This window comes from Lotus japonicus, chromosome 2, assembly GCF_012489685.1.
Source record: "Lotus japonicus ecotype B-129 chromosome 2, LjGifu_v1.2".
In the NCBI taxonomy this organism is placed as follows: domain Eukaryota; kingdom Viridiplantae; phylum Streptophyta; class Magnoliopsida; order Fabales; family Fabaceae; genus Lotus; species Lotus japonicus.
Genome location: NC_080042.1, coordinates 5,058,435 through 5,078,890, shown reverse-complemented (window position 1 = coordinate 5,078,890; position 20,456 = coordinate 5,058,435). Strand labels below are relative to the sequence as shown.

At 39.5% G+C, this 20,456-nt stretch overlaps 1 protein-coding gene across 1 annotated transcript; it reads left to right on the top strand.

Annotated features, from left to right (window-relative positions):
• Window positions 1-230: 230 nt before the first annotated feature.
• Window positions 231-20,304, top strand: LOC130737448 (protein CHROMATIN REMODELING 19). Its single transcript, XM_057589212.1, has 12 exons — window positions 231-899; window positions 1,019-1,142; window positions 1,764-1,804; window positions 1,902-2,152; window positions 2,234-2,414; window positions 4,323-4,508; window positions 4,650-4,823; window positions 4,920-5,078; window positions 13,652-13,729; window positions 13,835-13,971; window positions 19,475-19,693; window positions 19,790-20,304. The coding sequence occupies exons 1-12, from the start codon at window positions 432-434 to the stop codon at window positions 19,947-19,949; spliced, it is 2,178 nt and encodes a 725-aa protein (XP_057445195.1). The 5' UTR covers window positions 231-431; the 3' UTR covers window positions 19,950-20,304.
• The last annotated feature ends 152 nt before the right edge of the window (window positions 20,305-20,456 follow it).

Here is a 20,456-nt window from a genome sequence, read left to right as displayed (position 1 = left end):
AACCGGTATGTCTCATCATTTTTTTTTTGAAAGATATGTCTCATAATTCTTACTCCTTAAACTATTATTTGAGGACAAATTTATCTTTATATTTTATAATCATAGTAGTGGACACATGTTATTCAGAAAATCTCACAAATGACTGAATGAGTGCAAAATCTAGTGTGAATGAAATAGAAATAAAGTGAGGTGTCGCTGAATGAAAGCTCTCCGACAAGTGAGGTTTTGGTCATAGTACCCGTGGCCCTAGCGTATATGGCTTACGTTCCCCGCGCTCGTCACTTTCCACTTTCCACATTCTGAGTTTTCCTTTTCAATTTCCTGACTCTCCTGATTCCACCCATTTTCTCACTCCAAAATTCTTCATTTTCATTTCAACTTTCTCTCCATTTTCTTCTTCTCTTCTCTGCCTTAGGGCACACAACACGACGATGAAGCCCGAATTGTACGAAATCTCCGATGACGAATGGGAGAATCACTCCTTCAAACCCTCACGAATTCTCAAACGACCTCGCTCTTCTTCTCCTCCTCCAATCGAGTCCTTCGCTTACAACCCCCAAGCTTCTTCCGACGACGACGACGATTGCGTCGAGATCACACGAGAATCTGCTACTTTTCCGGAGAGCCTCCACGAACTGGACGACGCCGACGGCGGAGCTCAGCCCCTGGCGAGTCGTGGCCGCCGGTTCATTATCGACGATGACGACGACGACGAAGACGAGGAGGACGGTGGCGACGTTGAGTTGTGCGAAGTTGAGGAAGAGGATGTGGTTGGTAGGGCTTTGCAGAAGTGCGCGAGAATCTCAGCGGAGTTGAAGGGAGAGCTGTTCGGGTCTACGGGTACCGCATGTGAGAGGTATTCGGAGGTGGAATCTTCTTCAGTCAGAATCGTAACTCAGGTGTGAACGTGTGTGTGAGCATTTCGCTTTTTTTCTTTCTTTCTTGTTTCTTTTGAGATTTTGAAGTTTGTTTAAGCTATGACAATGGCATGCGGTGAAATGTTGTTTGATTTTGGTAGGATGATGTTGATGTTGCGTGTGCGTCCGAGGAGGAGGATTCGGATTTTCAGCCTCTGCTCAAGCCTTATCAACTGGTTGGTGTCAATTTCTTGCTCCTGCTGTATAGGAAGGGCATTGCAGGAGGTGAGTGTTTGGGGTTTTTGTTTGCATTTTTACAGGTTTTTGTTATCCTGAATTTAAATTGTTTGGACTGGAGTTGTGTTTTTGTGCTAGGGTGTTACCGTGTGTGTCGTTGCTATGTTTGGGTATATGTAATTTAGACCAGAACTGAATGGGGGTGGAATTGAGCAAAATGGATCATTTAAATGATGGAATGGAGAGAAAGAGTAGTTGCATCCTGTATCACCCAAATAGGAATGCAACCTGTTATAATTCTACTCCACTCTGTCTCTTTCCATCAATTCAAAATTGTGCGAGACAATGACAGAGTGGATAGATCTTTCATTTTGGATATCTCATCATGTGGCATTTTCATGTCAGGGCTGTGTATTCTTTGTTGTTGAATGACATGATTGCTTTGTGTTTGACATTTGGAGCTCCTGAGTTTTTGGCTTTTTGCTGATCGATACATCATTATGTAATGCCTATGCCATTGTGATTTAAGTTCATCTATATCATAGTATTGATATAATTGTTTTATTTATCTATTTAGTTTGAACATTTCTGGTCATAAATTGTAATTATGGAATAAGTATGTGTTTTGGAGATTAGTATGATTGAAATTTGATTTAATGTGTCACACAGCCATATTAGCAGATGAAATGGGCCTTGGCAAAACGATTCAGGTTAGTTGCCCTCCTTTGGTTTGTTCATTTGTCTAGTTTTGTTTTTAAGCCTTGACTTTTTAGAGTAAGATATTTCATGTGCTCTTTTGTCTTCCAGGCCATCACTTATTTAACTTTGTTGAAGCACTTGCATAATGATTCTGGTCCACATCTTATAGTATGTCCTGCTTCTGTATTGGAAAACTGGGAAAGGGAATTAAAGAGGTGGTGTCCATCCTTTTCCATTCTTCAATATCACGGGGCAGCACGTGCAGCATACTGCAAGGAGTTGAACTCCTTGTCTAAGGCTGGATTGCCTCCCCCATTTAATGTTCTTCTTGTGTGCTACTCGCTTTTTGAACGACACAGGTTCTTTTCTCTATACAATATTGCTAATTATGTAACTCTTTTAAATGCGGAATAAATTTTTATAATTTATATTTGCTCTAGTGCGCAGCAGAAAGATGATCGTAAAATTCTGAAGCGTTGGAGGTGGAGCTGCGTGCTGATGGACGAGGCACATGCTTTGAAGGATAAAAATAGCTTTAGGTGGAAAAATCTAATGTCTGTCGCACGAAATGCAAACCAACGGTTGATGCTGACTGGGACCCCTCTTCAAAATGATCTACATGTATGTATAACTTATAGAGTACATGTCATTGCTGCAGTGTGGATGTTTCTTGATTATTTCCTGTTAGGCTGTTACTGAACAAAACAAGTTTTTATATGTTGTCGCTAGAATTACAATGTTATTATAAATCAAGCCTCTTCTGTGTATTCTGTATCTATTAACAATACAGTTCAGTTTTTCAGAAAATGCTAAGTGCCTCTCTTCTCTCTCTTTCTTTTTCTCTCAGTTCTCTTCATTTTCAACACTGCAGAATGGTTTGATGTTTCCTTTCAATAATTGGATGCATACTTGTTCCATCCTAATTTTCAAGTGGATAATATTACCATACCGACTGATTACTTTTGGCTGCAAGCGGGAGTGGGGATTGCGAGTTTAGGTGGAATAAAGCTGAGGTTGTAAAAAACATTAAGGAGAAAGAGTTGGAGTAGTACATGTCCTGACTTGAGTTATTTTGGAAGAGGTGAGTGGGCTCATTAAAGTTGAGTCTTTGAGAGTAGCTTAAAGGGGGGATGTTTCTAATTACATTTTGCAGATGCTGTACAGACCAGCCATTAGTAAGAGCCAAGGCTCTGATACCATGATAACATTTGGTAACTGAGCTATAAAATGAAAGAAAAACAGAGCAAGTATCTGAGAATTCTGACCATGGCAATACGTGCTAAAAGTTGAGTTCGCGATATATGTTTATAGCAGCAGATTAGACTCAGTGCAGTTACAACAGATGCAACTGCTAGATGGTTATAAAAGACAGTTTCTAACGGAAACTAACTAACATACTCTCTGAAATAATGGACAGCTGTTACATGTATTATACATGCATGCGTAACACTAAGCCTCTAACAACATCTTTTTCATTGTGACAGAAACAAGTAATTTATTGCATCTTTTTCTTTCAGATTTTAATTTTAGGGTTGGTCTCTGGTTTGAACATCTACCTCTTTAAGGGTTACTTTAAGCATGTTTTGAATCTTTTGATAGGATGGTTATTTTGAAACTGAAAATTAGCTTAAAATTTGAGGGTTTTTTAGTTGTACCTTACATTGTATGCTGGAATAGTTACATCATTCTGATAGGAATTTAATTTCTTTCCAAAACTATGTAGATTAATTCCTTGCAGAAGAAGAAGACCTCTGTATTTCCTCTAAATTAGAAGTACAAAAAGAACATTAATGAAAGAAAAATGAAAAAGGGTAGATTGTTAGACACTGTAGAGTAGACTCTAGGGATCTGCTTCCTTCATGTCCAAAGACCCCAGATCCCCAGTCAGTCGCTGAAAGCCTTCCCTTTGTCTCTCATTACTTTTCATTGATAAGATCTAACAGAGTTCACACCTCACACCTTCCCACTTTTCCCCTGCTGCACGAGTATTCTAGTATTCCTGCAGTAGATATTACCTTTATTTCCATATTTTCTACTTTGTAGGTAGGTTTCTTATAAGCCTTGCTCCCCTGGATGTCTAACTATACTTCTGGCCTAACATATGATAGTTTTATGAAATTAGAAATTTATTCATTCAAAATAAATTTTATGCCTAACACTACTGTTTGCCTTACATATTCGTTCAATGCTACTGCTTGTTGATTCCATTGTTGATCTTAAGGCCAATGTATCATTGTATGACAATTGAAGGTTGGGAAACTGTTTAGTCCTGGATTTTTCATCCATTTTATGTTATACTGTTCCTTTTGAAAAAAATATGCAATATACAACTTGCAAGAAACAGTGTAGAAGTTTTTGATAGGCTCATGTAAAAACTGTTTCTACCTGGGTGAACATAAGGAAAAACCTTGTATTTGTTACTCTGTGTCAAGACTGTACTTGAATTTCAATAAACTCTGTCATATCTTCCTGTTGGTTTTGCTAGTATATCTATTTCATGAAGTAAGCCATGTCTTGAATTTGTTGCAGGAGTTATGGTCACTATTGGAGTTTATGATGCCTGATATTTTTGCTTCTGAAGATGTTGATTTAAAGAAGTTACTAAATGCAGAAGATAGAGATTTAATTGGTCGTATGAAGTCCATCTTAGGGCCATTTATTTTGCGGCGTCTGAAATCTGATGTGATGCAGCAACTTGTTCCGAAAATACAGCAGGTATGTTTGTCACCTTGAGTGCTCTGAATTTGTTGAGTTGTTATGCTCTTTATCTTCAACAGATCCTGTCATTTATCTGTTTTTCTTAAGATGCTTTTTATAAAGTTTTAAAGGCCAATTAGGATAATAAAATCATTGCAGGTTGAATATGTTGTAATGGAAAAGCAACAGGAAAGTGCTTACAAGGAAGCCATTGAGGAGTACCGTGCTGTTTCACAGGCTCGGATGGCCAAATGTTCTGAGCTTAATTCGAACAATGTTCTTGAAGTTCTTCCTCGACGACAAATAAATAACTATTTTGTTCAGTTTCGCAAGGTTATTGATGCTGTGCATATTTATAGACTTAAAGTCTAGCTTTTTAATATTATTCTTATTCATATATGTCTCTTTATTTTGTTATTCCTATTCCAGATTGCAAACCATCCTTTGTTGATAAGGCGAATTTATAGTGATGAGGATGTCATTCGCTTTGCCAGGAAGCTACATCCAGTAGGTGCTTTTGGCTTTGAATGCACTTTGGACAGAGTTATAGAGGAACTTAAAAGTTACAATGACTTCTCTATTCACCGGGTAAATCTTCTACCCAAGACAATGAACTGTGTAACTCATTATCCCCGTTTTTGGCTTTCACCAACATGTAAAGTTGAAAGAAATATTATTCAAATGAATATTATTTTCTGATTGATAATGTGATATGATGTGTATTACACTTGAAGTAGAAGTATAATATATAGATAATTTTCCTAGTTTATCTCAAAGAGCTTCCTAGTCTATCTCAAACATTCTTTACAAAATTAATCCTAACATGGTAATACCTACCACAACAAATTTTATCATAATAAAACGTATCTCATATCTAGCCTTGTCTGATCCTATTAGCAACCCTTGAATTATGTGATGAAACTTGTTCTTAACTTGCCATTGTTAAAGAGGACTAGAAGAGAGCCAGTGCACAAACCAACCAAGACTAAGGCCCTGTTTGAAAGAAATTATTGAGCTGAAATAAGATCTCAGATTGACATCTTGATAAACTAATTTACAATAATAATAAAGAGTCAATGGTGACTCTGCTGTGGGAATACCCGCTTCTTTCTTGCTTGATAGAGGAGCTTCCATTCACCAACACATAGTTTAAGTGCTTATGCAAGTTTTTAGATAGCTTATGTGAATAGCTTATGGCCTACCTATGAGCTGTTTTGAGCTTATTTTCTCAAGCTGATCAGTTTAGCTTATGAATAAGAGCTTATGCTTATCCATAGCCTACTCTCAGTTACTTACGATTTAGTGCTTATGCGATATGCGCTTATTTCCAAAGTGCTTAATTAAGTGGTTTACTCGAACGCATCCGAAGTGTAAGAGAATGACGTGGGGATCGGAGGCAAAAATTTAAACTGAGAATAAAGAGGGTGAAGTGAATCTAAACCAAGTTTGCTTCCCCATTGTGCTACTATAGATAAAATAGGAAGTAAGTAGATTAGGGATCATTGAACAAATGAAAACAGAATAACCAGGAAAAGAAAGGGTAAGAAACTGAGAACAGAATAGAAGAAATGAAAAGAATAGAGAATAGAGATGAAAAGTACAGACTCAAATAAGAGTATTAGAGATAAACGAAAGGGAATTATAAAATTTCACAGAGGATGGAATCATGGAAAACATATATGTTGCAAACCCAAGCTCCAGGCCCAGGTTTGGCAACGTCTATGCTAGGAGGCCCAAGCCACAGCTGGAGGCCTACATTCTAGAAGCTTAGGATCCCAAAATAACCACTACCTGGTGAGGTGGCAGATTCTCAATGATAAGGAGGGGACCAGTACTATTAGCTAAGGATATATATGTTAGTATTGAGAGAGAGAGACTGGAGATCGTCGCGAGGGAAACTGGAGATCGCAGTGGTGACTGTGCAGGTGCAGGAAGGAGAAACAGAAATCAGAAGCAAGTCTGAAGCTTCCGATAACCCAATCGGAGGAACGACCAAGGTGTTAACGGCGACAGAGTTCAGATTTTCACGTGGGTTACCATTCGTGGGGCCAGGAACGCTCCAACGGCCGCCATCAAAACCACCTAACAACGTGATGTGCCCGGAGGTTGGTGTGCCATGGTGGGTGACGGCGAAGGCGGAGATGATCTTCACTTGCCACGAGAAGGGAGAGGAAGATGAAACAGAGTCGGGTCTTCTCTGGTCAAGTTGGGCGGCCAAACGGGCACCGGCAGCGCCGCCAGACTTTGTCGTCAGGGGCGGTGGTAACTGGGTCTTAGCGCCGCTGGTTGTGTCGAGTTGTGTGGCGATGGGAAATCACGAACGCATAGCAAGGTGGGAAGAGTTTGTCGTCAGGGGTGGATGGGAATGTTTCTGGAATGTGCCAGCAGCAGAGGTGTGGCCAGAGAGGATGAGGTACCAACTGGACTTCTGCCTTGACAGAATGGGCTATACCCAACTAAGGAAGAATTGGGCCTTGCAACAGAATAGTGGAGTCAAACTAATAGGTTGGGCCTATGAATCAGATTTTGGGTTAAATGTATCAGCTTTTGGGCCTAGTTATACTTAGTGAGTTAGTTAGAATGTTATTGAGGCATGTGGCCTATAAATAACAAACATTAGAGAGTTTGGGGTATCTTTTGTATCATTTGGGTATTGGGATTAGGAAGAGGGTGTGGACTCTCTAGAGAGTGTGGACTCTCTCTCTCTTGTATTGTGCTCTAGTTCCCAATTTGGGAATTAGGGATTTGTGAGAAATAATATCAGATTTCAGGGTTCTATCACAGAAATTGGCTAGGACTTGGGAGAGAAAGAGCACTCTCGAAATTGCTCTTGTTCATTTCTTGTTCATTTCATTTCCTTTGTACTACTGCAAACACTGCTTCTGGGTTCATTCCAGAGGATTCAGTGCTATTTTAGTATAATCAGTTCCTATTTTCCTACTTTGTTTCTGGTACCTAACATTTGGTATCAGAGCTCCCGATCCAAAAAGGGAGTTGTATGGTGCTGACCCGTAGTGCGATGGAATCAAGAGTGGATGATTTGGAGCGTTCCCTTACTGAGATGAAAGAGGTGGCTCACGAACAGTTTGAAGAACTCCGGCGACTCCTCCTGAGTCGCGACCGACGGCGAACCAGGGGGCGTTCCAATACCCCGCGGCATCAGAGGAGCTCATGCGAGCACAACTCAGTCTCAACAGCGAGAACTTATGACGGGTTGCGAACAGCGTCGCGCACCGGGTTGCGAACAGCGTCGCGCAGCAGAGAACACCACGAGCACTATCACCACCGGAGCCATTTGCGCGCCGTCACAGGAAGACTAGTGGACATTCCGATGTTCAATGGAAACGACGCTTACGGGTGGGTCACCAAGGTTGAGCGGTTTTTCCGACTCAGCCGGGTCGAGGAAGCGGAGAAGATCGAGATGGTGATGATCGCCATGGAGGATTGTGCTCTTGGGTGGTTTCAGTGGTGGGAAGAGCAGACACCAGAGCGAGCTTGGGAACCTTTCAAGCAAGCTCTGTTTCGCCGTTTCCAACCCGCACTTCTCCAGAACCCGTTTGGTCCTCTGTTGAGTGTGAAACAGAAAGGAAGCGTTATGGAATATAGGGAGAATTTTGAGTTACTAGCAGCACCCATGAGGAACGTTGACAGAGAGGTGCTGAAAGGAGTATTCTTAAACGGGTTGCAAGAAGAAATCAAAGCTGAAATGAAGCTGTACCCTGCTGATGATCTAGCAGAATTAATGGATCGAGCGTTGTTGCTTGAAGAGAAAAACACAGCTATGAGAGGAGGCAAACCCAAGGAGGAAGACAAAAGGGGATGGAAGGAAAAAGGGGGTGTTGGGGTTGGGGGAAGGTATTATTCCAGTACAGGGGACAGCAAGGGAAGAATTGCAAACTCTTATGTGAATTTCCATAGCAAAGGGGGTACAGGAAATCAAGACAATGAAGGGAAAAGTCTCTAGAATAAAGGAGGCACTGGTAATCAGGACACAGAAGGAAAACAACCAGAAAAGAGGTGGAATGGAGGGCAGAGGTTGACCCAAACTGAACTCCAAGAGAGAAGCAGGAAGGGATTATGCTTTAAGTGTGGAGACAAATGGGGGAGAGAACACATTTGCTCCATGAAAAACTACCAACTCATTCTGATGGAAGTAGGAGGATGATGAGGAGGAAGAGGAGATTTTTGAGGAAGCTGAGGATGGGGAATTTGTGCTGGAAGGGAAGGTTCTCCAGTTGTCATTGAACAGCAAGGAAGGGTTAACTTCCAACCGATCCTTCAAAGTGAAAGGGAAGATAGGAAATAGGGAAGTTCTGATTTTAATAGATTGTGGAGCAACCAGCAATTTCATCTCTCAAGACCTGGTAGTTGAACTAGAAATTCCAGTCATTGCAACCTCTGAATATGTTGTAGAAGTGGGGAATGGGGCAAAAGAGAGAACTCTGGTGTATGCAAGAACTTGAAACTAGAAGTCCAAGGAATTCCCATTATGCAGCACTTCTTTATACTAGGATTGGGAGGTACAGAAGTGGCTCTGGGAATGGACTGGCTTGCTAGTCTGGGAAATATTGAAGCAAATTTCCTAGAACTCATCATACAATGGGTTTCTCAAGGGCAGAAGATGGTTCTGCAAGGGGAGCCCTCAGTGTGCAAGGTGGCTGCCAATTGGAAGTCAATTAAAATCACTGAACAGCAGGAAGCAGAGGGGTACTACTTATCTTATGAGTATCAGAAGGAAGAAGAAAAGACAGAAGCTGAAGTGCCAGAGGGAATGAGGAAATTCTGGAAGAATATCCAAAAGTGTTCCAAGAGCCTAAGGGACTACCACCAAGAAGGACCACTGACCATGCTATTCAATTACAAGATGGAGCTTCCATTCCCAACATCAGACCTTACAGGTACCCTTTCTGTCAAAAGAATGAAATTGAGAAGTTGGTGAAAGAAATGTTGAATTCTGGAATAATTAGGCATAGTACTAGTCCTTTCAGCAGCCCAGCAATTCTTGTCAAAAAGAAAGATGGGGGATGGATATTTTGTGTAGATTATAGAGCCCTTAACAAGGCCACTATTCCTGACAAATTCCCTATACCAATTATTGATGAACTCTTGGATGAAATTGGGGCTGCTGTGGTTTTCTCAAAGCTGGATTTAAAATCAGGGTACCTCCAGATTAGGATGAAAGAAGACATCCCTAAAACAGCTTTTAGAACCCATGAAGGGCATTATGAATACTTGGTCCTCCCTTTTGGATTGACAAATGCACCATCTACATTTGAAGCACTCATGAACCAAGTGTTGAGACCTTTGTACTTGTTTTTTTGATGATATCCTCATTTATAGTAAGAATGAAGAGCTGCACAAGGATCACTTAAGGATTGTCTTACAAGTGTTGAAGGAAAACAATCTGGTTGCAAACCATTTGTTCTTTTGGTCAACCTGAGATAATTTATTTAGGACATGTCATATCACAAGCAGGAGTTGCGGCTGATCCTAGCAAGATTAAGGATATGCTAGATTGGCCTATTCCTAAGGAGGTGAAAGGATTAAGAGGGTTCTTAGGACTCACAGGGTACTACAGAAGATTTGTGAAAAATTACAGCAAGTTAGCACAACCTCTAAATCAATTACTCAAGAAGAATAGCTTCCAGTAGACTGAAGAAGCCACCCAAGCTTTTGTGAAGTTGAAGGAAGTGATGACTACTGTTTCAGTTCTTGTTCCACCCAATTTTGACAAACCTTTCATTCTGGAAACAGATGCTTCTGGGAAGGGACTTGGAGCTGTCCTTATGCAGGAAGGAAGATCAGCTGCCTATATGAGCAAAACTTTATCTGACAGGGCTCAAGCCAAATCTGTTTATGAAAGAGAATTGATGGCAGTGGTTCTTGCTGTGCAAAAATGGAGGCATTATCTCCTAGGGAGCAAGTTTGTCATACACACTGATCAGAGAAGCTTGAGATTTCTAGTAGATCAGAGAATAATGGGAGAAGAACAACAAAAGTGGATGAGCAAGTTGATGAGCTATGATTTTGAAATTAAGTACAAGCCTGGGATTGAAAACAAAGCAGCCGATGCTTTATCCAGGAAGTTGCAATTCTCTGCCATATCTTCAGTCCAGTGTGCTGAATGGGCAGATTTGGAAGCTGAGATATTAGAGGATGAAAGATACAGAAAGGTTCTGCAGGAGTTAGCCACTCAAGGGATTTCTGCTGCTGGTTATCAACTGAAGAGGGGAAGATTGCTATACAAAGACAGAATAGTTCTCCCTAAGGGCTCTACCAAAATTCTCACTGTTCTGAAGGAATTTCATGACACAGCCTTAGGAGGCCATGCTGGAATTTTCAGAACCTACAAGAGAATATCAGCTTTATTCTACTGGGAAGGCATGAAGCTAGACATTCAAAGTTATGTACAAAAGTGTGAGGTGTGTCAGAGGAACAAATATGAGGCACTAAATCCAGCAGGATTTCTTCAACCACTCCCTATACCCTCTCAAGGTTGGACTGATATATCCATGGATTTCATTGGAGGCCTCCCGAAAGCCATGGGAAAAGATACCATACTAGTGGTAGTAGACAGGTTTACTAAGTATGCACACTTCATTGCATTATCCTACCCCTACAATGCCAAGGAGATTGCTGAAGTATTTATCAAAGAAGTGGTAAGGCTACATGGTTTTCCCACCTCCATTGTGTCTGATAGAGACAGAGTATTTCTCAGCACATTCTGGTCAGAGATGTTCAAACTAGCTGGCACAAAATTGAAATTCAGCTCTGCATACCACCCTCAGACAGATGGACAAACTGAGGTGGTTAATAGATGTGTTGAGACATATCTAAGGTGTGTAACAGGGTCCAAACCAAAGCAATGGCCCAAATGGCTGAGTTGGGCAGAATTCTGGTACAATACAAATTACCATTCAGCCATCAAAACCACTCCTTTCAAGGCTCTTTATGGGAGAGAACCACCTGTGATTTTTAAGGGGAATGATTCTTTAACATCAGTAGATGAAGTGGAGAAATTGACTGCTGAGAGGAATCTAATTCTAGAGGAGCTCAAGAGTAATCTAGAGAAGGCACAGAATAGAATGAGGCAGCAGGCCAATAAGCACAGAAGGGATGTTCAATATGAAGTGGGGGATCTGGTTTATCTGAAGATTCAACCCTATAAGCTCAAGAGTTTGGCCAAGAGAAGCAATCAGAAGTTGAGTCCTAGGTATTATGGACCTTATCCAATTATAGCAAAGATCAACCCAGCTGCCTATAAACTGCAGTTTCCAGAAGGAAGCCAAGTGCATCCTGTCTTCCATATATTCCTGCTCAAGAAGGCTGTGAATGCAGGAGTTCAAAGCCAACCGTTACCAGCAGCTCTTACTGAAGAATGGGAACTCAAGGTCGAACCAGAAGCTATTATGGACACCAGGGAAAACAGGGATGGAGACTTAGAAGTGCTAATCAGGTGGAAGGACCTACCAACATTTGAAGAATCATGGGAGGATTTCAGTAAGTTGCTGGACCAGTTCCCTAATCATCAGCTTGAGGACAAGCTGGGTCTTCAAGGGGGGAGAGATGTTGCAAACCCAAGCTCCAGGCCCAGGTTTGGCAACGTCTATGCTAGGAGGCCCAAGCCACAGCTGGAGGCCAACATTCTAGAAGCTTAGGATCCTAAAATAACCACCACCTGGTGAGGTGGCAGATTCTCAATGATAAGGAGGGGACCAGTACTATTAGCTAAGGATATATATGTTAGTATAGAGAGAGAGAGAGAGGTAGGCAGAAATTGGCTAGGACTTGGGAGAGAAAGAGCACTCTCGAAATTGCTCTTGTTCATTTCTTGTTCATTTCATTTCCTTTGTTCTACTGCAAACACTGCTTCTGGGTTCATTCCAGAGGATTCAGTGCTATTTTAGTATAATCAGTTCCTATTTTCCTACTCTGTTTCTGGTACCTAACAATATACAGCCAAGAAAGAGGTGGTGAGGAGAGGATAGACAACAAAGAAGGGGAAAACAGAGAGCAGAGAGGTGAGAAGATAAATAATTATAAATATTGTTTATTTGTTCCATTCATTAGGGAAGGATGGTGCTGGAGAATGGAGGTCAACGTTGGGGTTGCCTGAAAAGGCCATCGGAGGTGGGTTGTGTTGCTGGAGACGTAGGAGAATAGAGTTGTGAGGAAGTCTGGATGCTACGGCTTACTAGGGAGAAGAGTAATTATCTTGTGTTTTAGGGTTTCAGACTTTTGGGTCATGTGTAAAAAGCTCTAAAGTGGGTGGCGTCATTGGACCCCCCTCTCCCCTCACCCTTTCCTCTAACATGTCTCCATTCTCGCTGCCATGGCTTCCGGCAGGAACAATGTTATCAAATAGCGGCAGCGGATTTTTGGCTAATCGCGACGCCGGTATTGCCCACTATAGCGCGCTATTCCCGCTATTCGCTGCTAAATAGCGGCTGAAATAGCGGATTTTTGGCTCACCGCAATCGCGATTTGACAGCACTGGGCAGGAATGACATTCACCCTTATCTCACTACTAGAAACTTGCAACGCCATAGCATATTTATGGTGTCTCTTGTAAAATTCTGCCCCACCATATCACCATGGCTGCAATTTGACAACTCTGCTTACCAAATATGAAAATAAGATGTAGATATCATATTTTAACTGGTTTACATAAAAATTTCCATGTTAATTTAGTTTACAGATAAACCCATCCTCCTCCTCAATTGTTTTGATCAATAACTGCAACTGAATATTTAAATAAAGCAAATGAAGGAGCTGGTTCCCCACTTCCTGTCTTGTTTACTTGAACCAGACCAGTTATACAAACTGATAAATTTTTTTTTTCGTTGGTTTCCTAGTTAAGTGTATTATATCATTTGTTTCTTGCCACAGGTTACGATTTTTAGTTGATTTAGGTTTGCTGGTATCTGTCTTATCAGTATTCCACATTTCTTTCGTTTTTTTTTTGGCACATTGTGTCTTATGTTGCTAATCAATAGGTGCGTTCTCATTATTGTAGTGAGGCAGACTGTACCACTGTTGAATTAATACAATATTTTATGGCGGCATCATAATATGATAATTTAACTTCTTGATGATTAATTTTTCTGCTTTGTGGATAGTATTGGCTTAAATGTTTAAAGCCATAAAATTTTGATTTGCAGCTCTTACGTCATTATCGTGTCAATGATAGAAAAGGGATCCTTTCAGATAAGCATGTCATGCTTTCTGCAAAATGTCGGGTATGATTTTTCTGATCCTAGAATTTCTGCAATTGTCAACTACACAATGTCAGCATGATTATTTTCTGGGTATGCTGAGATTGAGTTAATCTGTGGATAATTTAGGCCTTAGCAGAACTTCTTCCTTCACTAAAGAAGGGTGGTCATCGTGCCTTGATTTTTAGTCAATGGACATCTATGCTTGACATATTGGAGTGGAATTTGGACGTCATTGGTTTGACCTACAGACGACTTGATGGCAGGTACTGCTGTTTTTGATGTAATTTTTTTTTACCAAATAATGGGTGCTTTATGGCATGTTTTACGTCAGATCTTTTTGTTTTGAACTTAAATAAGAAGAAAGTTAAATCACATATAAAATGATATGTCGAAGAAATCTTTTCTGTGCACGTGTTTGGTATTGGTATGACTAAAGAGTTAGAATTTCATTTGAGGGTTGAATGGATATATTTTTATTTTTTATTTAAACGGGCGGTGCTTTAAGGTAGTAACAGATAGTCAGATCCTAGGTAATTGATATTGCGTTCATTATTTTGCTTGCGTATATATTTGGTTCAAAAACATGGGGTTAAGTGCTGAACCTACATCATCATCAAAGATAACTGATGGCTGTGATGATCTGTGTAGTTTATTTACACTTGAAGGTGAAGCCCTAACCTGACGTTCATTATCTTTTCATTGTCCTGTTTTAATCGCTTATTAATATTATGCATGCTATGTAAGTTAGAATGCGGAAACTGTGGGTTCAATATGCAAAGCTATGAATCATTTGACCATGAAACCTCTAAATTATCCTTCATACTAAAGCTCTAATAAGGAACACTAAGTAGCCTAGGAAATATGATATTTTCAGTCCTCCAAGATACACGATGCTATTTGTTTTGGATTGCTTTAGTTAATTGATTCACTTCACTCTGAACTCGAATTGTAATCTATTCGGTTCACGGATTGACCTTTTTTCAACCCGAACATCTGATTAATTTGTTTTCATATATAAATGTTTGTACATGTGCTTTTTAAACCATAGTATTTATATCTCTTATATTTTTGTAGACAAAAATATTTTTGACCTTGTCATCTAGGGTTATCAGAAGTTTTACCATCGAGATTTAATACTATATTTTAGCTGAAAAGATTAATGAGTTATGTTATAACTGAAGTTTTGTTAAAAGTAATAAAAAGTTAAAAACACTTGGAATTGATTAATTATTGAATTCTTTTTATTAAAGAACAAGAACCTTTTTGAACTTAATAACATACAACGCAACTTCATATACAAAAATTGAGAATATATGCGGATAATATATGAAACACTTTTTGTTTTTATCTTTTTAAAAATTATTTTATAGAATAGGTTTGAAAAACTACTTTCGAGGGGGAAAAATCTGTTTGCTAACAGTGTCCACGCTCACTGGTTATTCATTCTCGTCAATCATGTTATTGTTAAGTTTGTGAGCTCCAACGTTTGCTGCAATGGAAGATACCTGTTCAGAGCTGATAGATACTCACATATCAGTTCTCACATGGTTTAGTTAGTTAGGTGAGGGAGTTATCACATTGGTAGATACTAGATAGTCAGTTTGAGGGTTAGTGAGGCTTGTTGCCTATAAATAAGAGGGGGTTAGAGAGCATTAGGTCTCTTTGGTATTTTGGAGATCATTTGGGATTTTGGTTAGGGAGTTGGGACTCTATCTCTTGTATATTGCTCCGATTCCCAAATTGGGAATTAGTGTTCGTGTTAATAATACTTTCCATATTTTTCTGGGTTCTATCATTGGTATCAGAGCACCGATTCAGGTGCCCTGACCAAGATAATAATCCCACAGTAAACAACATATGAAGCATATGGCTGGTTCTGTATGCCCATAAAACTTGATTTAAGGTTTTGCATGATGACTTGGAGGTGGACACATCTCTATGGAGCAATCTCCTGTATTAGTTGCCCAAGGGTTCAAGGTATTGTGTGCAAGTTGCAAAGGTCCGTAGATAGGCTGAAGTAGTCACTTAGAACTTGGTTTGGTTGGTTAAGCGAAGTTTCACATCAATTGGGATGATTTGCCTAGAGGAAGACCCATGTCTTCTTTAAATGTTCATTGTCACATTAATATATCTATTTTGTAGTCTATGTTGATCTTGATAGTATTGCGATTACAAATGTTGATTAAGAAGGCATCTAGGCCCTTAGGTCCTTTGAGTTATTTTCTTAGGATTAGGTTGCTCCGTCCAAGTCAGGCGTTACCATCTCTCATAGAGGAAATACCCTCTTGACATTTTGGAGGAGTCCAATCTTCTTGATCCAAACCGGCTAACACCCCATGCACCCTAATGTCAAGATTGTGCCAATTAGAGGGAGCCTTATCCTGATATAGGAAGATATTAGAGATTAATAAGCAAGTTGAATTATCTCACCCTGACCAAACCTGATATATCCTTCTCGGTCAGTTTTGTAATCTAGCTCCTCAATTCTATCGATGACAGACGCTGGCAAGTCGTTATTTGTATCCTTAGATATAAGTTGAAATATTTGGTAATATTATTGATATGAAAAACTATACAGGGATTCCTCTTCTTATAGAGGGAATTACATAATGTGATTGATCAAAGTCAAAGAAGGAAATCCTTGACTAAAGAGAGAATTAAGGAGAATGAATGAAAATAAGAAACTTCCTAAAATAAACTAAGTACAAACAGGAAACAACATAATTATATACAGACAAAAATATAACTGCTAATTAAGAGCATTAAATGCTCTATTTCAGTCTGTTGACACTCCCTCTCAATTTGGCCTAAAGATATCCTCCATAGACAGCTTGCTAGTTATGTTCATTTGGTTAGGATGTCTGCCGATTGCTTTGCAGTGGGAACATATGTAATACAAATCTGCCCACTTTCTATCTTCTCTCTGATGAAGTGTTTATCAACTTCGACATGCTTGGTCCTATCATGTAGGATCGGGTTGTGTGCAATATATATTGCAGACTTGTTGTCACAATAAAGCTTTTTTGGAGGAGAATTGAAAACCCTTAGTTCTTGTAGAAGCTTTTCCACCCATAGCTATTAGGAAAGGAACCAAAACCTGCACCCAAAAATCAGAAAAATCTAGCACAAACCATCCCATTTCCCAATATGTTTCATACCAAGATCTTTCCCCGAATCACAAAGCTTTTACCTCTAAAATAACAGATCTGTTTGTGCCTAGAAACATTGAGGAATTACTAGATGATCCCAATTGGAATTTAGCAGTCTTAGAAGAGTTGAGTGCACTGAAAAAGAATGGAACTTGGGAAATAGCAGACCTGCCACGTGACAACAAACAAGTGGGGTGTAAGTGGGTATTTACCATTAAGTGCAAGGCCGATGGAAGTGTAGAGAGGTACAAGGCGAGATTGGTGGCAAAAGGTTCACTCAAACTTATGGAGTAGACTATCAAGAGACGTTTGCTCCAGTTGCTAAACTTAACTCTCTTCGGATTCTTATATCCCTTGCTGCAAGTTACAACTGACCTTTACATCAATTGGATGTAAAGAATGCTTTCCTGAATGAGAAGTTAGAGGAAGAAGTGTTTGAGTCTTCCCCCCGGATTTGAAGAAGAACTTGGAAGAAATAAGGTGTGTAGACTAAAGAAGTCATTATATGGGCTGAAGCAATCTCCAAGAGCATGGTTTGAGAGGTTTGGAACAGTGGTAAAAGGACTTGGATATATCCAAAGCCAAGCTGATCACACATTGTTCTATAAACATTCAGCAAATAATAAGGTTGCTATCTTGATTGTATATGTTGATGATATTATTGTGACATGTGATGATAGCTTGGAACTAAAAAATCTGAGGGAGAAACTTCCTAAAGTTTTTGAAATCAAGGAACTTGGCCCATTGAAATACTTCCTTGGAATTGAGTTTGCAAGATCAAAGGAAGGTATCTCTATGAACCAGCGAAAGTATATTCTGGATCTTTTAAAAGAAACAGGATTACTTGGATGCAAAGTTGTAGAAACACCCATGGAGCCCAACTTAAAGCCGCAACCAGCTGAAACAGAAAATATGGTGGACAAAGGAAGGTATCAGTGACTAGTGGGAAGGCTAATATACCTATCTCACACCCGTCCAGACATTGCCTTTGCTGTAAGCATGGTAAGCCAGTTTATGCATGCACCAGGTCATGAACACTTGGAGGCAGTTTTCAGCATCCTAAGATACTTGAAGGGATCACATGGGAAGGGGCTTCTTTATAAAAACCGTGGACACCTTCAGGTAGAAGCCTACACTGATGCAGACTGGGCAGGGAGTGTGACAGACCGAAGATCAACATCAGGCTATTGCACCTTTGTTGGAGGAAACTTGGTTAGTTGGAGAAGTAAAAAACAAACCGTTGTAGCAAGGAGTAGTGCAGAAGCTGAATTTAGAGCAGTTGCTCATGGAATTTGCGAGGCATTATGGGTGGAAAAGCTTCTACAAGAATTAAAGGTTTTCAACTGTTATCCTCCTCCATGGAGTTTACCAGCCATGTCATCACCATGGAGTTTTCAGCGTCCCAAACTGCATACTGTGGATCAGCAGTATCTGGCATGGGTTTCTCACTAGTGAGATACCCAAGTTTTCCTCTGCCACGAATATACAACTGGACAGATTGGGACCACCGGAAATAGTTCGACCCATTGAGTTGAAAAGTGGTGATTTGGACAGAATGAGATTCGCCGAACAGGACTCGCTGCTCCTGCCTTGGAGGCTGCAAGACTTTGGGAACCACAATCTCCTCCGTATTCTGATCATCGGTTGTGGCTGAGGAACTGTCAACCGTGGCTGCAAATCAGATGCGCAGAGATCTTTGCTCTGATGCCAAGTTGAAATATTTGGTAATATTATTGATATGAAAAACTGTACAGGGATTCCTCTTCTTATAGAGGGAATTACATAATGTGATTGATCAAAGTCAAAGAAGGAAATCCTTGACTAAAGATAGAATTAAGGAGAACGAATGAAAATAAGAAACTACCTAAATTAAACTAAGTACAAACAGGAAACAACATAATTATATACAGACAAAAATATAACTGCTAATTAAGAGCATTAAATGCTCTATTTCACAGTCTGTTGACAATATATCTAAAGGTCACCTGGAAAGGAACTTGTTTAAGTAGAGCAGGGCCTCACTGGTATAGTTGGATATGTGGGAATCCAAGTATCGAGGGCTCCTATGGTTTATGCATTTAATTAAAGAGTTGCGATTTTGTGATGTGGGTCCTATGGATCTAATGTGTGATAAACCAAACAACTTTGTATCTCACCTCCAATCTAGCGTTTGATGAGAGAACAAAACATATAAAAGTTGATTGACTCTTAATCACAGAATCCTTTCTGGCATCATCAAAACTGATTTTGTTTTCTACAAAAATCAATTTGCAGATATCTTTACAAAATGCTTAAGGGGATTGAGGACATCATACATATGTTTGAAGCTGAGTGTTGATATTGTTATATGTTGATATGTTATTCTGTTACTAACTTACTATAAATGTATTGATTTGGATCAATTTTATTTGCTTTTAATCTTATTATTATAGTTTTCCTATTTAGATGGTTGTGTAATTTCTAAACTTAGGGGATTGACTAGGAAATATAGTATATAAATCTTGTACTTCTTAATCAATTAAATACTCATTAAATATTCAATTATATCCAGTCTCAAGTGTATTGTTCACCAGATGCAGCTTTCTCTTACTCTAAAATTTTATTATTTGACTGCCAGTACACAGGTAGCAGAGAGGCAAACAATAGTTGATACGTTCAATAATGATACTTCAATATTTGCGTGCTTGCTTTCCACAAGAGCTGGTGGACAAGGCTTGAACTTAACAGGAGCTGATACTGTTGTAATTCATGACATGGATTTTAATCCACAGATAGATAGACAAGCAGAAGATCGCTGTCATCGAATTGGTCAAACAAAGCCTGTAACCATATATCGGTATTTGTCCATCCTTGTCCTCAACTCATTAACATTAGGAAAAAGTACTAAACCTTGGTTTTTCTTTTTCTTTTTCTTTGTGGGTAAAACTAAAAGGCTGGTGACGAAAGGAACAGTTGATGAAAATGTGTACGAGATTGCCAAGAGAAAGCTAGTATTAGATGCTGCTGTTCTGGAGACCATGGAGGAGATTAATGAAGGTGACATGCCTGAGAAGACCATGGGAGAGATATTGTCCTCAATTTTGCTGAATTAAAACGTTCTGCCAAAGGAAATATGTACCTTAATTTTTCATGCACTGCCTAGTACTTTTTTCTCCCTAGGTTCGCATTCTTTTCCTGTAGTTCTGATATTAAATTTATCATCGGAAGATCTGGGAGAAAAGAGAACTGGGCACCCTGCAAATTGGTGCTGAACTGGTGTACAATAGTATTAATTTTCATGTTTGGATTGCAGTGAATAATTTTTGTAGTTAGAACAATAGGAGAATTAGTACAAGATAGTCAAAGTAGAAAATTAGCAAATTCATTGAGCATTATATTACTCTGGAAGCCCCTATGAAGAAAGCTCATGTTTCATTTTATATATTCTAGATCCCTATGTTTTCCCCACTTTGATTAGGCACATCCTTAAACTAGCTTATTTCTACCTAATGTGTGCAGTGCAGCTTAGTCATTTTCATTGATTCCATTTTGCATGGGAAAGAGATATGATTATAACATTTTCGTTTCTATTAAATTATTTTAGATGTATGAATATTTCT